The sequence below is a fragment of the Sphaerodactylus townsendi genome, linkage group LG11 (assembly GCF_021028975.2).
Source record: "Sphaerodactylus townsendi isolate TG3544 linkage group LG11, MPM_Stown_v2.3, whole genome shotgun sequence".
Classification (NCBI taxonomy): Eukaryota; Metazoa; Chordata; class Lepidosauria; order Squamata; family Sphaerodactylidae; genus Sphaerodactylus; species Sphaerodactylus townsendi.
In genome coordinates, this window is record NC_059435.1 from 60,706,748 (window position 1) to 60,725,696 (window position 18,949).

An 18,949-nucleotide genomic window follows, 5' to 3' on the forward strand; every position below is an offset into this window, starting at 1 on the left:
CTCTGTGATACACCTCTGAAGATGCCAGCCACAGATGCAGGCAAAACGTTAGTAACAAGATCCACCAGACCACGGCCACACAGCCCGGAAAACCCACCAGAACCAGTTCATCATGACTGTTTACTAATTCATAGTTGCCACACACAAAGACACTGTGTCTATCCCTAAAGATATCCTTCCTGTGCTCTCTAGTCTATTTGTATTCTTCTAACCCAGTGATGGCGAACCTATGGCACGGGTGCCAGAGGTGGCACTCGGAGCCCTCTCTGTGGGCACGCACACACAGAGTTCATCATGTGGGGGGCGGAAAATCACCCCCCCCCACCTGGGCCACTGAGCACAACGTGCACGCACCGCGGTGAGCAGGGAGGACTCGGCTGGCGGGCCTGGTGCCTGTGCTCCGGGTGGCTGCTGCCCGAGGTGGGGGCACAGAGGAGGCAGAGATGCTAGAGAGGCACAGAGCGGTGTGCGTGGGACTTGCTGGAGGCTAGAGCAGGATGGCCCCTGCTCAAGCGGGTGGGGCAAAGGAAGAGGGAGCCAATCGGCTTTTTCTAAACTAAAACCTCAGGTTAAATTGCTGGGCTGGGACTTTGCGATAAATAAGTGGGGGTTGGGTTGTAATTTGGGCACTCGGTCTCAAAAAGGTTCGCCATCACTGTTCTAACCTAAGTGCCTCCAGATGATAGCTTTCCATAAGGTATAGCACCTGCTTCCTTATTATATGAAATGTATTTTAACAATGCCTTATGTTCCTGGAAAGAGTTAGGTTTGCTATGAGAACTCCTCAAGCAGATGTGACCTTTCAAAGTACTTTGTTTTTGTTTTTGAAGAAAAAGCCACAAGAAAACTTCTGGGGAAAGAAAAATGGGTATCTCCTTATCTACAAAAAAGTTTCAAAGATTTGCATCAGAGAAGTCTTAAAGATCTTCAACAAAAAAGCGGGATTCTACGAGATACCAGTGGTAAGAACAGTATTTTATTTGGCTGAAGGTTTTGTGGGGTTTTTAAAAAGAGTTTTCCAAATAGTTCCGCACTCATGGGTGACTATCCCTGTCTAAAACAAGCCTCCCTGTCTAAAACAAGCTTACTTGATCTTCTGAATAAAATCTGTTGGTCTGTTTATGTACAAGAGTTAAGGTTAGACAAAAAAAATCCATGTGATAAAAGCTACTAAGCTGACTTGTGGAAGCACTATAGAGATGAGAGGCTTTCTTTGTTCAGTTTTTGTCATTGAAATCCTTAAAAACACTTGTAGTGCAATCTCATAATTCCTTATTCTGTTCAAACTGTTCAGCAAACAGGCTGCCTGATCTGTCCTGCTATGATAGCCTTCATCAGTGTATATAGTTTTCTACAAGACAAATAGGGTCAAAACAAGTTGAATGTACCAGGCTATCTTCATGGATCCACTCACCACACTGGACCACATAAACTTCTCAGCGATTTTACTATGTACAAAAGATCTGCTACAAGAGCTTTCAATCTCTTTGGAACAATCACTATGGCAATAGTTGCTCATACAGTGTTCAGTCCAAATAGGGATTGGTTCAGTTTACAAATGAATAAGGGACATGCATCTCTGCTAGTTTTACTTGCTTTATCTCCCACCTTTAATACAGTTGATTGCTGTTGAAGCAACTATGAGCGATACATCTAACGTGGTTTCAATAGATGAAGTATCCGCTGAGTGGGGTCTGCCTTGGGCAGGACTACAGGGTTTGGTGCCTTTTCCTGTGCCATTGAACATTTATATGAAGCTACTTAAGACTGTCCATTGCTTTGGAGCTGGGTGTCATCAGTATGCTGATGATACCGGTACCTAGATTTACATGCTGCAGTTTCTTCTCTGGGCCAGTAGGGGTTGTACTCCTTGTGTGTCATGATCTGCCCAGTTCTGGTTTGATCCTGCCATGTCTCCTGGCCTGGACATGGGATCCTTTCTCTTTTACCCCCTTCCTCTTATCTAACTGTTGTTGCTATGGTTTCATTTTATTCTGTCAATGCTTTATCAGCTCCTTAGTAGTTGTTGCTCTGTTCAGTTATGGGGACTGTAAACTTTAGAAGAATAGAAGTTTATATTCTTTTCCCTGATGCTGCTCATAATAAAATCTATATGCTTTTCCCTGATGCTGTTTCATAATAAAGACAGCATCTGAATATAGAGTCTCGTGATTGACCATGTTAGACAGGATCCGGGGAGCACCTGCAGAAGGTGAATGGATGGCGGAGGGTCCAATGTGTGCCCTTCCAAGCCTTTTCCTGCCTGCCTGCAGCACTTTCTATGTCTTTGTTAACAGGCCAATAGAAGTGCATTGTCTGCACAAGCACAGATAATACTCTATTTAGGGAGATTAAACTCCCTTCCATGTTTATAACTTATAGGATTTTTTCTGCACACCTGGTGATTCCCCCAAGTTCATAAAAGTATCTGTTCTGTCTGTATGGCCCCAGTCCATAGATTTAAGAATTCACAGCTGGGGACATCTACAATTTTCTATAATGGCACAGAACAGAGTGCTCAGATGGTTTTTGGCATTTGGGATAACAGCTTCTAGGAAGGCATTATTTTATTTTTGTGTTTGCTTGCTAATCTGTTATGTATTCTTTATAGTTTGGTTTCGATTTCATGATAATATGAATTGCTTATTTATCCAGTATAATTTTTGCTATTCATTTATAGGAATAATAAAATGCTTCAATGTTTTTTTATATTCAATTACTTCAATTTCTTTTTCTTAGACAAAGAACTGTATAAGCCAAAAGAAGAAGATGCTTATTTGGCTGAGTGTCTTGTGTCAATTCCTTTAAAAGTATCTGACATTGATGCAACTGTCAAATATGGCCCTGATGGTATGTATGACCCCAGGAATAAACTTTCATGGAGTCAGAAATGGTAGAAGAGGGGATTACTTGCTGTTTTCCCTGACAGATTGCAAGATAGCATTTCTGTTTTTAAAGACTGAACAAGAATGAAGCGTTTTATCTCACTGCCAAAGTAAAGAGGATGGTGGTGGCAGATCACATATCTGCTCCAATCACATAGGAAGAAGGCATTAGAAGTGCTGTTCGCCATTCCCAGCCTCACCTTCGCATACACTGTCCCTCCAGATGCTGCTTCTAAGGCCACATGTAATTGTGGTACTGGTGAGGCAAAGAGCTTCTCTTTGGTTCATTCCGCACATGCAGAATAATGCACTTTCAAACTGCTTTCAGTGCTCTTTGAAGCTGTGCGGAATAGCAAAATCCACTTGCAAACAATTGTGAAAGTGGTTTGAAAACGCATTATTTTGCGTGTGCGGAAGGGGCCTTTGTTTCTTTGCTGGAACCCACGTAAAGTAGCAAGACAATTTCCACATGGGCTACTGATCTTTAAAGATGTTTAGAGGCTACAGCACAATTTAAATGAGGCACAGGACCAGTGCAAAATCACATGAAAACACCTTGCCAGTGCCATGTTTGAACTGGGCTCCCAAGTGCCTTCAGCTGAGAAAAAAGTACTTAGACTGAGGAGCCATAGTGAGGTATCAGTGGTCAGAGGTTTTTTAAGGGGGGTGCCACATAGAGAAACACATCTTACTGTGACATGCCTCTGAAGATGTCAGCCACAGATGCAGGTGAAATGTTAGAGCAAAAACTATCAGATCATAGCTACACAGACCAGAAAACCACAACACATGCTTTTTCACTCCTTGCCCATCTATACTAATTCACATAAAAATGATAGGAACGTAATGTCAGGGGGATGCTATCTACGTGATTGAGATGCATTCCCGGAATCGTGCAACTACTTAAAGTAACAAATTGCTGCTACTAGAAAGATATATGTAACCAGCCTGCTATATGCATCCACTGTCATCTATGCATTCTTTCCTTGAGCTTTACTTATGGCTTCACGCACTTTGTAGACAGCTAGGCTTCCCCTGGTACTCCTGTCCCATGGGAGCTATGTTACATCCGTTATCTGGTAGGGCAGGAAGCCAGGTGACTTTCTCTTGCTATCTGCCGATGACCTTGGGGCACCTTAGCTCCAAAGACTGTTTTTCACAAACTCTTGGGAAAACGGGAGGGGGGCTCTTTACAGGGGATAAAGGGGACTGTGTTTGCCAACTTCATCAGAACTGGTTTTGTCAAGTGTGGTGCTTCAATGCCTATTCAATAAATGCTACTGATCAATACTTCAGAGTCCGTTTATTGGCTTAAGGTTCTGAGACCTAACACATAAAGCTAGATGCAACCTCAAGGGTCATCTAGTCTATCACCAAGACTTCCAGTTTTTTGTTTGTTGTGGCTCTCTGCTTAGATAGTTTGGATGAAGAAAAACTCTGGGAGGGTTTTTTTTTGGCGGGGGGAGGGTTATTCATGTGATCTAAAATAACTGAAACATTGAAAATAACTAAGGACCCCTAATTTATGGGGTTTCATTGCTTCAATTACTTTAATTTACAGATGAGCAACTAGAAAAACGAAGGGCTTTGGTTGCAAAACTAGAAGCAAATATGAAAGAGCTACAAGCTTTCTATGAAGCTCAGGAAGCAGAACAAGTCAAGGGTGAGTACAGACTAAAGAAGCAGTTCATCTATTGGCCTTTTGAACACACATTTTCCTGCCTAAACCATCATGTCCGCCAAGGAAATGGTGCCACCCTTCCCTCAATTCCTTTTTCGCTACTCTCAGGCTTGTTCTGCACAGGCCAATAAAAGTGGACTGCAGTCAATGTAAACGAAAACACTGCTGCCTCAGGGCGTTTGCATGGCCGGGCGTCCCATGGACAGCATGCGAATCGACTGGGCCACGGGCCTTTGCACAGAGGTGTGGTGTATTTTTTTCTATTGGTCGCCCATTGCTGTGTAGCTACACATGAATGCACACATGAACCTCCACAGCCACTCTAACATCCCGCGATACCCCGATACGACCTTGTGCGCCTGCGTGGCTATGCAAAAGTGAGCCGGGAATTGGAAAAAAATCTGGAAGCACGGCTGGAGCAGAAGTGCCTCCTGCCCAGCTGTTTGCTTGGCAGAGGCTGCAGAATGGCGTTTTTGAAAAAACCAAACATGCCAGTTTAGCTATTCTGAAATACGCCGGTTTGGGGAAAATAGGACGGTGCAGCTTCGCTTCAGCAGCGATAGCTGTGCAAAGTTCGTCCCCCAAAGAGTGTTTTTACAGTCCTTACGCCCCTGTTATTGGCCTGTGGGGAACAGGCCTCAGAGCTGGTTTGTTTCTTGTAGCTCCTTGATTCTGATGGTGAGTCTCCTTTGCCTTAAATGTCTGACTTGAGGTATTTATTTTTTTTTGCTCCTCAGTTGGAGATTTTGACAAGTCTTTTTAAAAAGGGGGAAGTGAAGATTAATTTTATAGCTATTTCTGCTTACCAATTGAGTGGGGTTTTTCCCACAAGGTGTCTTGCCATTTTCTTCACGGGCTTTTTAATATGCACCCTTCAAAGGTCCTGGGTATTCTGCAATGGTTGCTGTCCCCTGTGCTGTCATTAAGGCCTTTGGCCACCTGTTCTTTAGCTCTGAAGGCTGGGGGTGAGCCATCCCCGGATTCCTTCAGTGCTCTCAGGAAGAAGGTGGGGCTTCATGTGGGTGAACTGAGAGTGAACTGTCCTGGTCTTTTGGTGGGGCCCTCTCTTTGGGCCTGTTCCTAACCTTTGGATCTCTAGCGATAGCATACCTGACTGCTGCAAGTCCCTGAAGACCAAGGTAGTGGTAAGTGACAAGATCAGGAGATCTGGCAGGTACACAGTGGTATAGCTATAATGGGAACACCTGGGGACAAATGCCCTGGGTGCCCCCTGGTGAGTCACATGGGGGGCGGGAAAACATCCCCACACTCCTCCCTTTCCCCCCAGGCCTGGCAGAAGCTTTTCAGATGGCTGAAAAGAGCAGCTGGCTGAACTGAGGTTAATGGGCAGGGTGCCGTGAGGGTGGGTGCAACAGGGGGATGCCCCCCCACCTCTCACCCCGCCAGGCCCGGCAGAAGCTTTTCAGCCGGCTGCAAAAAGCATCTGACTGCTCTTTTTCAGCTGGCTGCTATTTGCAGGGGGAGCGCTGGGGGCAGGGCCCAGGCATCATTTTGTCCAGGCGCCATTCCCCCCCGCCCCCCATGCCTCTGCAGGTACAGCATCCTAGCAGTGCCTTGCCCACTTGTCATGCTAGGTGTTGGGTGTGGCTGGCTCAGGGCTCAAGATGCTGCATCTCTGATTCTACTGCTTGCCAGTCTTTTCTCCATCTCCCCCACTAAAGGCTCAGGCTGTGTAGGGGTGGGAGTTCATGCTATCCTCCCAAGTTGGCGACACTGGACGCCTGTGGGCATAGGGTCCCTGACCCTGGACACAAAATCACATGGGGTGAGCACCCTGTGACTAAAATAGTTAAGCATTAAATAGTAGTAAAGAGAATTGTTGCCATTGTATTTTCAGGCCTCGGTGGCTTCTGCTGTTGTAATACTGTGCTCTCAGCAAGTATTTTAATTACCCTCAAGAGAGTGAATTTGTATAAAAGATGTTCAGTGGTGTGTTTGTATGAAACTGCACGAGGGTTCTGTATCATATTTGAGTGATCTTTATAACACAATAATAATCTTTCTCATCAGAGAAACCTGCACCTGAAACATTATCTGAGCAACTGAAGAAAACAAAGTCACCATTTCCACTTCTGATCAGCAAAGCACCTGGTAAGTGCTGGAAGTTTAGTTATTTTTATGTCATTTGAACCCCAGGCAGACCCCTTAGGTTTAGTAGGACGCATTCCAAGAGGGAGTGGCAAACAGGATGATCATATCAAGAGGAAAAGAGAGGTGGTGTTCAACAGCAACAACAACAACCACCTTTATTAGGCATTTAAAATAGGCTCTGGAGTGTTACCAGACATTTATGAAGTACAAATGAGAGGTGGTGTTTGTAATCACACTTGCATCTTCATCACAGTAAATGAAGTCTATCATGAAAGCAAGCCTGGGAGAGCCACGCTTGTTTCAGTAAAACCTGGGTTCTTTTCTCCAATAACTCCAGCCAGCTGAGGTCTCAACGATTTTTATTGAAAAGCAGAAATCAAAGAAATAAAACATGATTGCGGTTAAGGGATTGCTTAGGTGGTTACATCCCTTTTGGTTCTTTGTCCCCATTCCGGGAACCCATGGCCCAGAGATCCTTCTCTGACCACGTCTCAAGATGGAATTCAAAACCCTTTGTTTTCCCCTTCTCAGGAAAACTCTGTTCAGGCCACGAGGTAACTTAGGCCTTTGAAGTTTCATCCTACGGTAGCACCTCTGCATAGTTCCTGTCCTCCCTCCAGGAGATCAAAAGGCAAAGATGCTTTTCACAGTCATATGTGACTTTGCTAGTTTTACAGTACTATTCCATCACAAAGTCTTATTTATAGTTGAATAGTGATACTGTACCACTAACTGTACAGTCTTAAGCAACATTACACCCTTCCAAGCCCATTGACTTAATGGGTTTAGACAGATAACTGTCTAGGACTGTATTGCGAGTCTCTTGTTCCAATTCAAGTTTCAGCATTCAGTTCAATTCAAGCTTTAGCATTCAATCCATTCATGTTAGTATAAATATTTCATGTGTGCTCATTTTGCTTGATATGGGTTTGATTAGGAGTCATCATTAGAATTTGTTCTTATTACAAAGGAGAGATGCATACGTGAAAAGTAATAAGTAAACCTCTTTTTATACTGGCAGTGATCAGATATTGTTGGCAATTTAATGTATATTAGCAGAGAAGAACAGAAGAGACTGATTCACAATTGCTTTTTATATAAATGAGTTTACTAACTAATTGGGAGGGTTACATGGAGAAAAAACAAGAAATACTATGCTTTCCTATGTTACAACACTTGGTTACATACTGCTACCTCATGTGGTCACATTGTGATGGCATCTTGTGCTCAAACAAAGAAAACAGAGTTAACTTTATAACCACTGACTACGTGACCACTAGCAAGTAAGCAATGTCTAACTAGCTGACCAATAGCTAATCAATAAACAGGCCATAAAACAGTGACCTCACTAACTAGTTAACGTACACATAGTTAACCCTTTCTTGATTGAGTTCTGACTGACACTTGCAAAATATCCCAACAAATATTTATATGATTAGGTAACAGTTTGTAATGTAGCTTTCCATTGCAGTCAGAATTCCTTCTGACTCTTTGTAATTTAATACAGTATACAAGATGAAAGTTTGCAGGTGGGCATTTTTATGATGGGGATAGAGTTGTGATTTTTGTTGTTTGATGTTCGATGGATTTAAATTGTATTTATTATGGTCTTTTAATGTTTGTAAGTTCCAGGAAACTATCTAACAAAGGTGGACTATAAATGAAGTAAATCAATACATGAATTTGTTGCTGCTTTACTTTACATGTTGGTTGTTTCCGATTTTCCCTTTTTAGTATTTTTATCTTTATTTTGTCATTATCTTTTGTCATTATCTTTTATTTTGTCTTTAAAATGTTTTAGAGAGAATGGAATGTGGTATGTGTGTGTGTATGCACGCACACAAACCAACTCACAGATAAGGGCCCTGTTAGCCATTCGAGAAAAGCACTACTCATGGATGAGGAATGCTGCTAGTTCTTTGCAGGAACGTTATTTGGTATTTTCATCAAGTTAACTTTATATGTATGATTTCTCTCAACTAATCAATGGAATATCAAGTAATGAAAAAAAGCGTACTTCAGCATGAGATGATAATTCCCAGCATTCCCAAGCAAGGATCTGGAACTTTGCCGTTCCAGCCCGAGCAGCACAAACTACAAAGTAAGTAAGGCTGCAATTCTCTGCAAAGTTGCTTGGGTGTAAGCATTATTGCACACAGCGAGTCTTGCTTCTTCTTGGTAAATATGCATAGGATGAGAATGCACGTTAGATTATTTGTTGTATGTCTTCGGTTGCAGTGCAGTACATGAAAAAAAAATTTCTTATTAGCTAATAGCGTTTCTTTAGAAATTGTAAAAGAAAAAGATGGTTGATGCTTCTGAAATGCGAAGGAAGTGAGGCTTGGTATGATATTACCTTAAATTAATCATATTTTTTTTGCATTTTAAGTATATGAGCTGACTATTTTTTCTGACCAAAATAAGACGCTCCAGCCAGATTGAATACTACCAGAAATCCTGTCCCAAGTCAATAAATCTTTGGACAGCTCCAGGTAGAATGATGAGAAACACGGCAATGCCTGGTTTATCTTTGTTTCCTGTGTGCCTGTTTTGTTTTCATCCACAGGTGCTTGATCAGTTGCCCTCTCTAAAATGAAGGGGGTCATCTTCAGGATATGATTGTTGCATAGTCACTAGTTTAGGTTTGTAATGGAGACATGTGAATTGAAAATTTCATATCAAAGGAGGATGTTTTAGATATTGACTATTCAATCCTAATTTTATTAATCCTAATTTTACCCTTCCAAGTCCATTAAAATTGATGGGCTTAGAAGGGTGTAGATAAGTTTGGGATTGTACTTTTGGTGGCTCTGCCAGTTGCTTACGTCATGCTGTGTGTGTTAAATGCCATCAAGCTGTTTCTCACTTACAATGAACCTATTCGAGACCTCCAAAATGTCCTGTCTTTTTGTTAGCAGTGCATAATACTACACAAAGGAATTTTTGTCTTTTAATCTGATCAGCAAGAGGTGAGCCATGTACAGAAACACAAATCAGATGTCACAGGGGCTGCTGTTTGAATGTGAGATCTCCATTGTATGAAGCTGTGGGAATTATATGCACACATAGTTCTTGTCATATTTAACCGAGTCAGGACAACTTACTGAACTGCTTCACACATTATCAAACAATAGAGTTCTTTTCTCTTAAGTTGGTGTTGTCAAAACTGCTAGTGTTGATTAGTTGTTTGATGGGAAAGAAAAGCACTAGAAGTGTCTTTCTGCATGTAGTTTTGTTGTGTGAATTATCAGCAGAGTTTAAAGCGGAGCTACTCTGGTAAGAAGAGAAGGTCTATAGTCTTCTTGCACTCACTGCAGCCTTCTACCACTCTTGGGGAAAAAAATACTCCACACAAGATGTTCTTTCCATAGGAAGGTTTTACTTTAGCAGTTGCAAGGTTACACAAGTCTATACTATAGAAGACTATAAGACTATATCAAACTCTTCAGCAAGAACACAGTGAACACACACTGAACTACACTCTCAACTTAGACTCAACTCAGCATACACAATGCATTGCTTATACATCCAAAAAGGATACATTTCCCCACCCCGGCAACAGCCTGTCATTGGTCTAGACTCGAGTCACAGTTGAACTCACCAATCATGTTAAAGGTCAACTGTAGCCACTTGCCCCTAGACTGACTGTCTTTGGCCTCTGTGTTGGGCAAACCTCTGCTGACTAGAAGATGACCCTTTTGTGAACCTTTCTTTTTTATATATCATAACATGAACTGTGTTAGAGTTTGATATGCAAGCCTCTTTGAGTATGGTCAAGAAAAAAGCAGACTATGAGTACTTTAAATATATCAGTCAACTGTATCAACATCAGTCAACTGTAGAAGAGATAAATTTCTTGAAAAACGTCTAATTCACAAAATCATGCACAACACAGATATGCGGTGACACAAGTAGTAATCATATTTAATAATAAATTACATGCTTTGCTCGATGGATAGTGCAATTCATGGGGTAGGGGCAGTTTTGCCAGGGATCGTGATGCCATGGCACAGCCGCACCACTTCCAAGAGAGTTTCCGGCAGCATGGGAAGCATGAAAAACAGCGGAAATCCCCGGCCACCGTGAAACTCCCTATGGACTGCACCACACTTTTAGTGGGCATAAGTCTATGCCAACCAAAGGGGCATTCCTGAGCCGGGAGGCCACAGGAAGCCAACTAAAGTTAGCTTCACCCTGGAAATACCCCTGGAATACCCCCACCAGTGCTGGTGTGGGCCTCTGTAGCAGAGGAGTGCCAGCGCAGCAGCAGCTTCTGTGTCTGGGCACCATGGAGGTGCAGGGTGCCCCACCGCTAGTGTTAGTGACTCTCCTGCTTGCATTTTTGCCTCTTGTTCTGGCGTATAGGGCACTTGTGTTGACACTCCCTCGAACTGCTTGCATGACCCCCACCCCCCCGGCCCAATCTCGTGGACTGCACAGTTAAATTTCTAAACTCCGTGTAGGTTTTGTATTTAATTGATTACCATCATACAGGTTTCAAATGGTGTTTAAATGTAACAGTCTCTTTACTGTGTCCAAAACTTTATCTTGCAGAGAAAGCCATGGAATCAGAATTAAGAAGGCACATTATCCAGCAGTTGAAAAAAAGACTGCCGCATGAATTAGTTACACGCAAGCATGATAGTAAGCATATGATTGGTACAAGAGGGGGATTTGGAATGGGTTTGTGGACTTAATCTAGGCAGTGAACGAGGAAGTAGGAAGTGTTCAGCAAGAGAGAGTTCAGGACAGGAGCCTTAGAGGAGACAAAACTATGGCAATCTGAAGTGGGGTGGCTGTGTGAAGGCTCATAAACAGAGGGAAGAATAACAGAAAAAGTTCTCTATTGAAAATTGGAAAAAATGATCCTCTGTCTTCTTCTAAGACCTCATAACTACCCATAGTCATATCCTATTAAGTCATATCCTATTAAGCAACTGTATGCTTTTGTTTGACGTGCATAAAAACTGAACATATTGCTGGAGTTTACAGAGGTGAACCCACTTGGCAGAAGAACCATGAGCAAAACTGTCCTTGTTGAAGGTGGAAAGTTTTTCCATAGCAGCCTGAATTCCTTCTGACCCAGAACTGAGTAAAACTTTGCTAGTCAGAGCTGATCCATCCAGGATCTTGGAGGCGAAGTAGTGCCCTTAAGGAACTAGGATTTCTAATGTTATTGTGATACTGGCAACCCAGTCTAGAGCTCCAGATGGCTGGAGACGGCACCACTGCTGCATCACTCTTCCGCCCCCAGAGGGCTTTCCAGTGGCACGGGGTCAAAAAACCTCCCCACTGCCAGAAAGCACTCCATAGGGCTCAATGGACTTACGCCACCCAAAAGAGTGGTGTCCCCAAAGGTGGAGTTAACATTAGTCAATTTCCATCCCAGGTTTGCAGAGAAGTGCCAGCAGTCCAGGCCTTGGACTTGTAGTGTAAGTCCACGGCCTGGGCTGTTGTGCACTTCCCCGTAAACCTAGGGTAGAAATCGACTAATGTTAACTCCATCCCTGGGAACACCCCGCCATGTCACTGCTGTGCTGACAGGACTGGTTGCTGCATAGGAGCACTGACACAGTACTCAATGCTGCATCTGGACGTCCTGGAGGGGGGCAGCAGTCACACACTGGTGCGTTTGCACCTGCACCAGGGTAAGTGCACCAGGGAGGGAAAATCCACCAGTGCAGCCCTGACCATCTCTATGGGACAATTTGACATCGTCCCTGCCCCCAAATCTGTATTGGGCTATTTGTCTCACAGTCTGTTCACCAACAGGGTACATTTCACTTCCTTTATTTGCTTCAGGGTTGAACATCAGCATAGTAAAATCCATGAATGCTGATATCCAACCCATCTCAGAATCTTTTTGGGGTGGTCTCAGCAATTGGGGTGTCAGCACATTTGAAGGCCAAGACTTCCGAATTTTAAAAACAAAGAGTTCTGTGGCACCTTACGAACTAGAAAATTTGTTGTGAAATAAGCTTTCATGGCTTAGAACCAAAATTTGTCAAAAGCATGAGCAATCTCAGTTCCAAACAGATCTGGTGGAAAGTTTGCCTATCAGTAGCCTCAAACAGTTTATGCCCAATAGGATGATTGTATTTCTTATGTTTTATTTTGTTCCAGTTTCCCTAACTATGGAAATTGATTAGCATTTAAGGTATTTTGCAAGCTTAGGGTAGAGTCCTAGAATTCAGGGACAATTACTTCCTTTGGTGTAACCTTTTGTTGGCTCTCATGAGTGACTACAGCCCCACAAGTCAAGATTGCCCCACATTGTTACCACAGCCCCTACTACAGCCATTGCAGCTCAGGAGAAAGAGCGAAACCCCTCCTTCTCCAGTCCGCAGTCTCAGGCCAAATAGATCACCAGCACACTTGGGCACTTCACTTCAGTTACATGACATCACATCTGATGATAAAAACAACAAAAGAACAGTGTCAAGTTGGGGTAAAGACTAGTTTGCATGTAAAAATAGGAATATACAAGTACTAATTCCCCTCCTGGCAAATAAATGATATTCTAGAATCCTGTATATACATTAAAGATAAGTACAGCTGCTGTACTTCAAAGTGTAGAAGGATAGTTGTGTGAATTAACTATGTAGGTTCAGAATGTTGAATTAAATCTGAATGAAACAATAATTATTTAGGGTCAATGCGAGAACTGTACATGCACATGCCTGCCAAATATGTAGCCAGCACTCTTGGCTTCAATCTCAGCTTCCCATTGTTAAAATTGAGTATGTGAACCATGTGGATGCACACTCTGATAACAAGTTCAGCACAGGTCACTCCCATGTATCTCCGGATGGCAGGTGCAAGGGATTTTTTTAAAGTTTAAAGGTGAATTTGATGAATTCATCAGCAACTGCTTTGTCACAGTGGATGGCACAATGCAAGAAAGAACTAGATTCTAACAAGGTTCTGCTCTCACCCCATACAGGAAATCTTCTCCAAGCACTTGCCTTTCCTCAGTCTCCGTTACAGCAAGCTAACCTTGCTGGTAAGTGATGAATTAGTGAAGAGTACAAAGATAACATTCAGATCCATTCTTGATCTTTTACATAATCAGCAGACTGTCATTGGTGTCCTGAATAACTTGATTTAAAATCAAAACGTTCCATTGCTTTACATAATTTTGGCAACGAAATATTTTGCACGGTCACTTATTTGTTTTGCATTACGAGTACTGCCAAAATGATCAAAAATACAGTGAAGCTGACTAACCCCATTAGGGTGTTCAAGGTCCAGTGAATTTAATCGCTTGTAGATTATGCTTGGGTTGCCATTTCAGCTGTGACTTGACACTTTACACACATACAAATTATGTGCCACAATGAAATGTACAAATTTGTAAAATTCAACTGTTCTGATGAAATTACTGTGCAAATGTTCTAAAGCAGGAGTCGTGAACTTTTTTTAACCTGCAGGCACAATGGGAATTAGTTGAACCGGCCTCATTATTCTTTGGTGCTTTGGTGATATGATCACAGGTTAAATAACAGGCTTCTTTTACCTTCTGTGGAGTTATAGGGCTGAGGAATAGAGTTTTAAATCACTTCATGCTACTATCACAAGCAGCTCAGCATCTGAGAAAAGGCGGGAAATCTGACCAGCTCAGACAGAGTGTGTTTAGCCTGCCTCAGAAAGTTAAGAAAGTGAAGGGGCTTGTCAGACATGCCTTAGAGCGGAGGGGGGGGGGGTATGTAAATGCCTCCTGCCCCTCTCCATCCTGAAATGCACTCTGAAGCCACAGATGTACTCTCTGAAAAATTATGCCAAGAAATCTCCATTGCACTTTATGTTTCCAAAGAGAGGGGGGGTCCTCTTTGGAAACAGCTAAGAGGAGATTGGGGATCAAATTAGGGTGAGAAAAAGAAAGGGGCCTTACAGGGTCATATGTAGAGAGTTATTCAGGTTGTATATAAAACTCTCTCAGACCCAAAATGGGAACTTCTGAACTGTTTCACATGGAACCCTGACCACTAGACAGATTTGACAACCTTAGCAAGGTTGTGGGTGGATGTATTCCCTATTTGCTAATAAGCCATCTACTAAGGGACCTCATACTACCCATGGAAAATCCCAGAGGATGCCAAAATGGCAACCCCCGTTCTTGAAAATAATGAGAGTCAAATCAATTTGCTCGAATCCCCATCTTATTGAGTCATAGCACTTATCACAACTATGAATTGAGATCCGGTGACAGGAATGAAGCCCAAGGAAATCAAGGGAGGAGTGGCCTACAACCCACTTTCAAAGGCTTTATGATCCGCAATCTGGGAAACTGTGCACAAGAGGAGGCGAGAGATGGGAAAAGGAAGGAGAATACACGAACGCTGCAAACAAAATGTGACTGTGCCCAACAGACTGTTTTATTAAGGTTTGTTTTGATATCCAGACCACAGCCTTACTTCTTTTTTTTTGCCTTTTAATTTTGCAGCTGCTCAGAAGTTGCTATTTTCCCAACCAGTAGAACCTGGCATAGCTAGATTCCAAGATTATTCTCCACAGCCTCCAAGACAAGGTAATTTGATTCACAGAACAGACCCAGAAAGTTAATGGTTGTATCTGTTACAAAACAATTCTACTAGATCATGGTTGGCCATGCTGGCAGGGGCTGATGGGAATTGTAGTCCATGAACATCTGGAGAGCCGCAGGTTGCAGACCCCTGTACTAGATGTATCACTACAAAGGAATGGATATTTGGCTCTTAATGGAACTAGAATCTAGATCTGGTCTTGTCACCAAAAACTTACAGGCTTTTCTTAACTGCTCTGTACCAGCATACAAACAGTGATAAATAGTTAGATCTTTTCTATCTATAAAATTCAAGGCAGCTTTCTCAAGCCACCCCCTTTTTTTCAAATTTTCTGCAAAATGTGCCAAGTCTTTACATATATGAAATTCAGAGTAGATAAAATGGTTGTTCTGAGCCCAAGTACATTTACAGTAGGGTCATTGCTCATTGGCAAAGTGCAAGGTTTGCATGCAAATATCCCTAGCACAGGGGTAGGGAACCTGCAGCTCTCCAGATGTTCAGGAACTACAATTCCCATCAGCCCCTACCAGCATGGCCAATTGGCCATGCTGACAGAGGCTGATGGGAATTGTAGTTCCCGAACATCTGGAGAGCCGCAGGTTCCCTACCCCTGCCCTAGCATCTCCCGTTTCATGCATCTCAGTAACATAGCTTGGAAAGATCTCTCTTCCTGAGACCTTGGAGAACAGCTGCTAGTTAGAATACACAACGCTAAAGCAAAAGAGCTTCCGTATAAGGCCACAGCACTATATGTCCACTTTCAGGAAAATGTTACATTTTTAAAATTTTAATATAGAAGAAACAGAAGAAGAGTTTGGATTTATACCCCGCTTTTCTCTCCTGCAAGGATTGTTAAAGCAGCTTCCAAACTCCTTACCTTCCTTTCCCCACAACAGGCGCCTTGTGAGATAGGTGGAGCTGAGAGAGTTCTCCAAGAACTGTAACTAGCCCAAGGTCACATGTAGGAGTGGGGAAAGAAACCAATTCATCAGATTAGAGCCCACCACTCATGTGGAGGAGTGGAGAATCAAACCCAGTTCTCCAGATGAGTCCACAGGTCTTAACTTCTGACAATAGATAATTGGAAAACATCCCTGTTGTTTTTATTAGAACTTTGATATGATTCTTTTTTTATTGCTGAAGTGCTGGGAGATGTATGTGGGATTGAGCAGAACAGCGTTGGAGTGGTTTGTTTAATTTTAAATGGACTGAATGGAAAATATAGTTTTCAGGATGAGAAGTCCATCACATGGAATTTGATGTGGGGAGTTTGTCAAAATTGGCGGCTGTCATCCATATAATTTAATATCTGTGTGAACACTCTAAATGGTATTGTCTGCTTCTACTTATCACATTAGACAGATCTTCACATGCTGTCATGTGGAGATGGCCTTCAGCCAGTGGTGGGATCCAAACATTTTAATAACAGGTTCCAATGGTGGTGGGATTCAAACAGTGGCGCCGCCGCACAAACGCACCTCCAGTCCCTCTTGGGCAGGGAGGTTGCTTTAGTAACCCCTTCTCGGCACTCAGAAAAAATTAGTAATCATTTCTAGAGAAGTGGTGAGAACTGGTTGGATCCCACCTCTGTGCAATAAATGTTATTACACTAATGTGTTTCTTCTATAGCATGGGAAGGAAACCGGTTGCCAGTAACAGACTATGTCCAGAAGTTGATGGCTCTGAAGAAAAAGCTCCTTTCTCCAGACCTGAAAGGTAATTTATTTCCTTACAGAATTATTGCATATCTTTCATGAGGATATAGAGGGGGAAGAGGAATCTTCCAGATTCTTCCAGATTCTTTTGAAATGTAGGTAGAGGTACAGAAGATGTTCAAAAAGTGTCATCGATGCAGGGGAAAGCTGCTTTCAACTGACAGCCCTGATTGGTGTTGCTTGTGTTTGCGAGAGCAGCACACATTAGAGATCTGTATCCATGGCCGCAAATTGGCTAAGCATGCAAGGCGCAGCAGATGCATCAGACATTTAAGAGAACCATCAGAGGCAACAGCATCTAAGCCTTAGATTCTAAGGCAACAGCAGATAGATCAGGATTAATTATACAGAAGCCATGAACCTCCACCTTGTATTGGACCCATCAGACCTAAATTATTCTAAAGCCAGCTTCCTGGTACCAACTCAGTGCAAGGATAAGTCTCAGAAGAGTCAAGCTTGATTCCCAACCACTAGGAAAAAAATAAAGAAGGGAAAGCATCAGTTATATGCGTCTGAATGACAGCTTCCCCACTAGATCATTCACGTTGTGATGGGTGCTTTGTCAAGAATTTCTGCTTCCCCAGTTCTAGACCTTTACTGATTCTGGAAATGGAACTGATTCTGGAAATGGAACTAATATTTGAGGACTGCAAATTAGAAAAAGAGTTGTTGTTTCCCTACTGTGGTCTGTGCTGTGATGGGGAGCCATTAAGATAAAAGTGACACTGCTGAACTCCCCATCTCAATCCCCCCATTCCAGAGGGGTGTGCTGCTTCTTCTACGAGAGAGGCTGGAATGGCATTCACTAAAGACCTCCGAGCAGATCAGGGCGTGGTCCAAGCAAAGAAAAATTTGTGAATATTATTTTAAGCTGTTGAATGTTGTTTTTATATCTTTGGCTTGGTATTTAAAACAATTCATTGGCCCTTTCCGCACAGGCCAAAATCAACGATTTCGGCTCGCTAAAACACCGTTTTGGCGGGGACCCCTTCGCACAGGCGCCGCTGCCAAATTGATGCAGAGGCGCTCTGTTCCCATCCAAACGGTGTTTTCAAACCTCGCTCAAGGTGTGAGGTTTTTAGCAAATGCCGGCTTCCATTCGGTACCATGTGAACGGCACCAGGTGGAAGTCAGCATTTCTCTCCCGGCCCTCCCAAACGCTGTGTTACCTCCAGTCTCCTTCCGTCACATTGTGGAGGTCAGGAGACACGCCTCCTGGCCTCTGACTCTGGGTCGTCCCCTGGCCTCCACAGCGCAATGGAAGGAGACAGGAGGTAAGCAGCATTTGGGAGGGCCGGGAGAGAAATGCCGACTTCCACCTGGTGCACCCAGCAGGATCGTCCGTGTGAACCCCTGCAAGCTGGCCGTGCAGAAAGGGCCATTGTTATTTTATATTACTTTAATTACTTTATTTCTTTTTATTAGTTAATTTATACTTCACTTTTCAACCCAGTGGGGAACTAAAGTGGCTTTCTTTGCTGCCCTTGCTTCTAGTTTATTGTCCCCAAACCCCTGTCTTTTATTTTGTCAGCCACATTAAACAGATGGTGGGGCAACATAAATTTTCTAATGTTAAAATTACCAGATTTTTTTTTACAGGAAGCAACATAATCAGTGTCTTTCATGAAAACTGTCTTCCTTGCCCATCATTCACATTTAAAAAACAAAGGCCCTTTCCGCACAGGCCTCTGGGCGCCCTCACGCCGGCAAGAATTCTGCCGGCGTGGGGGTGGAGGCCGTTCGCACGCAAGCGGGGGAGCGGCCCCAGCAGAGGCTGGCGCAGGAGAGGCGGCTCCGCATGGAGCCGCCTCTTCCCTGTCCCTCTCTTACTTGCCTCATCGCCATTGTCGCCCTGCTGTCTTCCTAAGCCCTGCCCACTCTGCCCTTCGACCTCCAGGGGTCGGAGGACAGCGTGGGCGGGGCTTAGGAAGACAGCAGGGCGACGACGGCGACGGGGCAAGTAAGAGAGGGACGGGGGAAACAGCGTGTTCCCGGCGGTGCCGTTCGCACCGC

The 18,949-nt window shown here is 43.4% G+C and overlaps 1 protein-coding gene across 5 annotated transcripts in view; it reads left to right on the top strand.

Moving 5' to 3' along the window:
- Positions 1-18,949, top strand: part of LOC125440487 (putative leucine-rich repeat-containing protein DDB_G0290503) — a 119,517-nt gene that overhangs the window by 97,710 nt on the left and 2,858 nt on the right. For all 5 annotated transcript variants that reach the window (XM_048510319.1, XM_048510318.1, XM_048510321.1 and 2 more), the window contains 9 exons: positions 831-962; positions 2,740-2,850; positions 4,447-4,548; positions 6,598-6,678; positions 8,678-8,779; positions 11,233-11,322; positions 13,622-13,681; positions 15,122-15,205; positions 16,851-16,937. In XM_048510319.1, the coding sequence (XP_048366276.1) occupies positions 831-962; positions 2,740-2,850; positions 4,447-4,548; positions 6,598-6,678; positions 8,678-8,779; positions 11,233-11,322; positions 13,622-13,681; positions 15,122-15,205; positions 16,851-16,937 (849 nt within the window). The remainder of the gene's footprint in view (positions 1-830; positions 963-2,739; positions 2,851-4,446; positions 4,549-6,597; positions 6,679-8,677; positions 8,780-11,232; positions 11,323-13,621; positions 13,682-15,121; positions 15,206-16,850; positions 16,938-18,949) is intronic.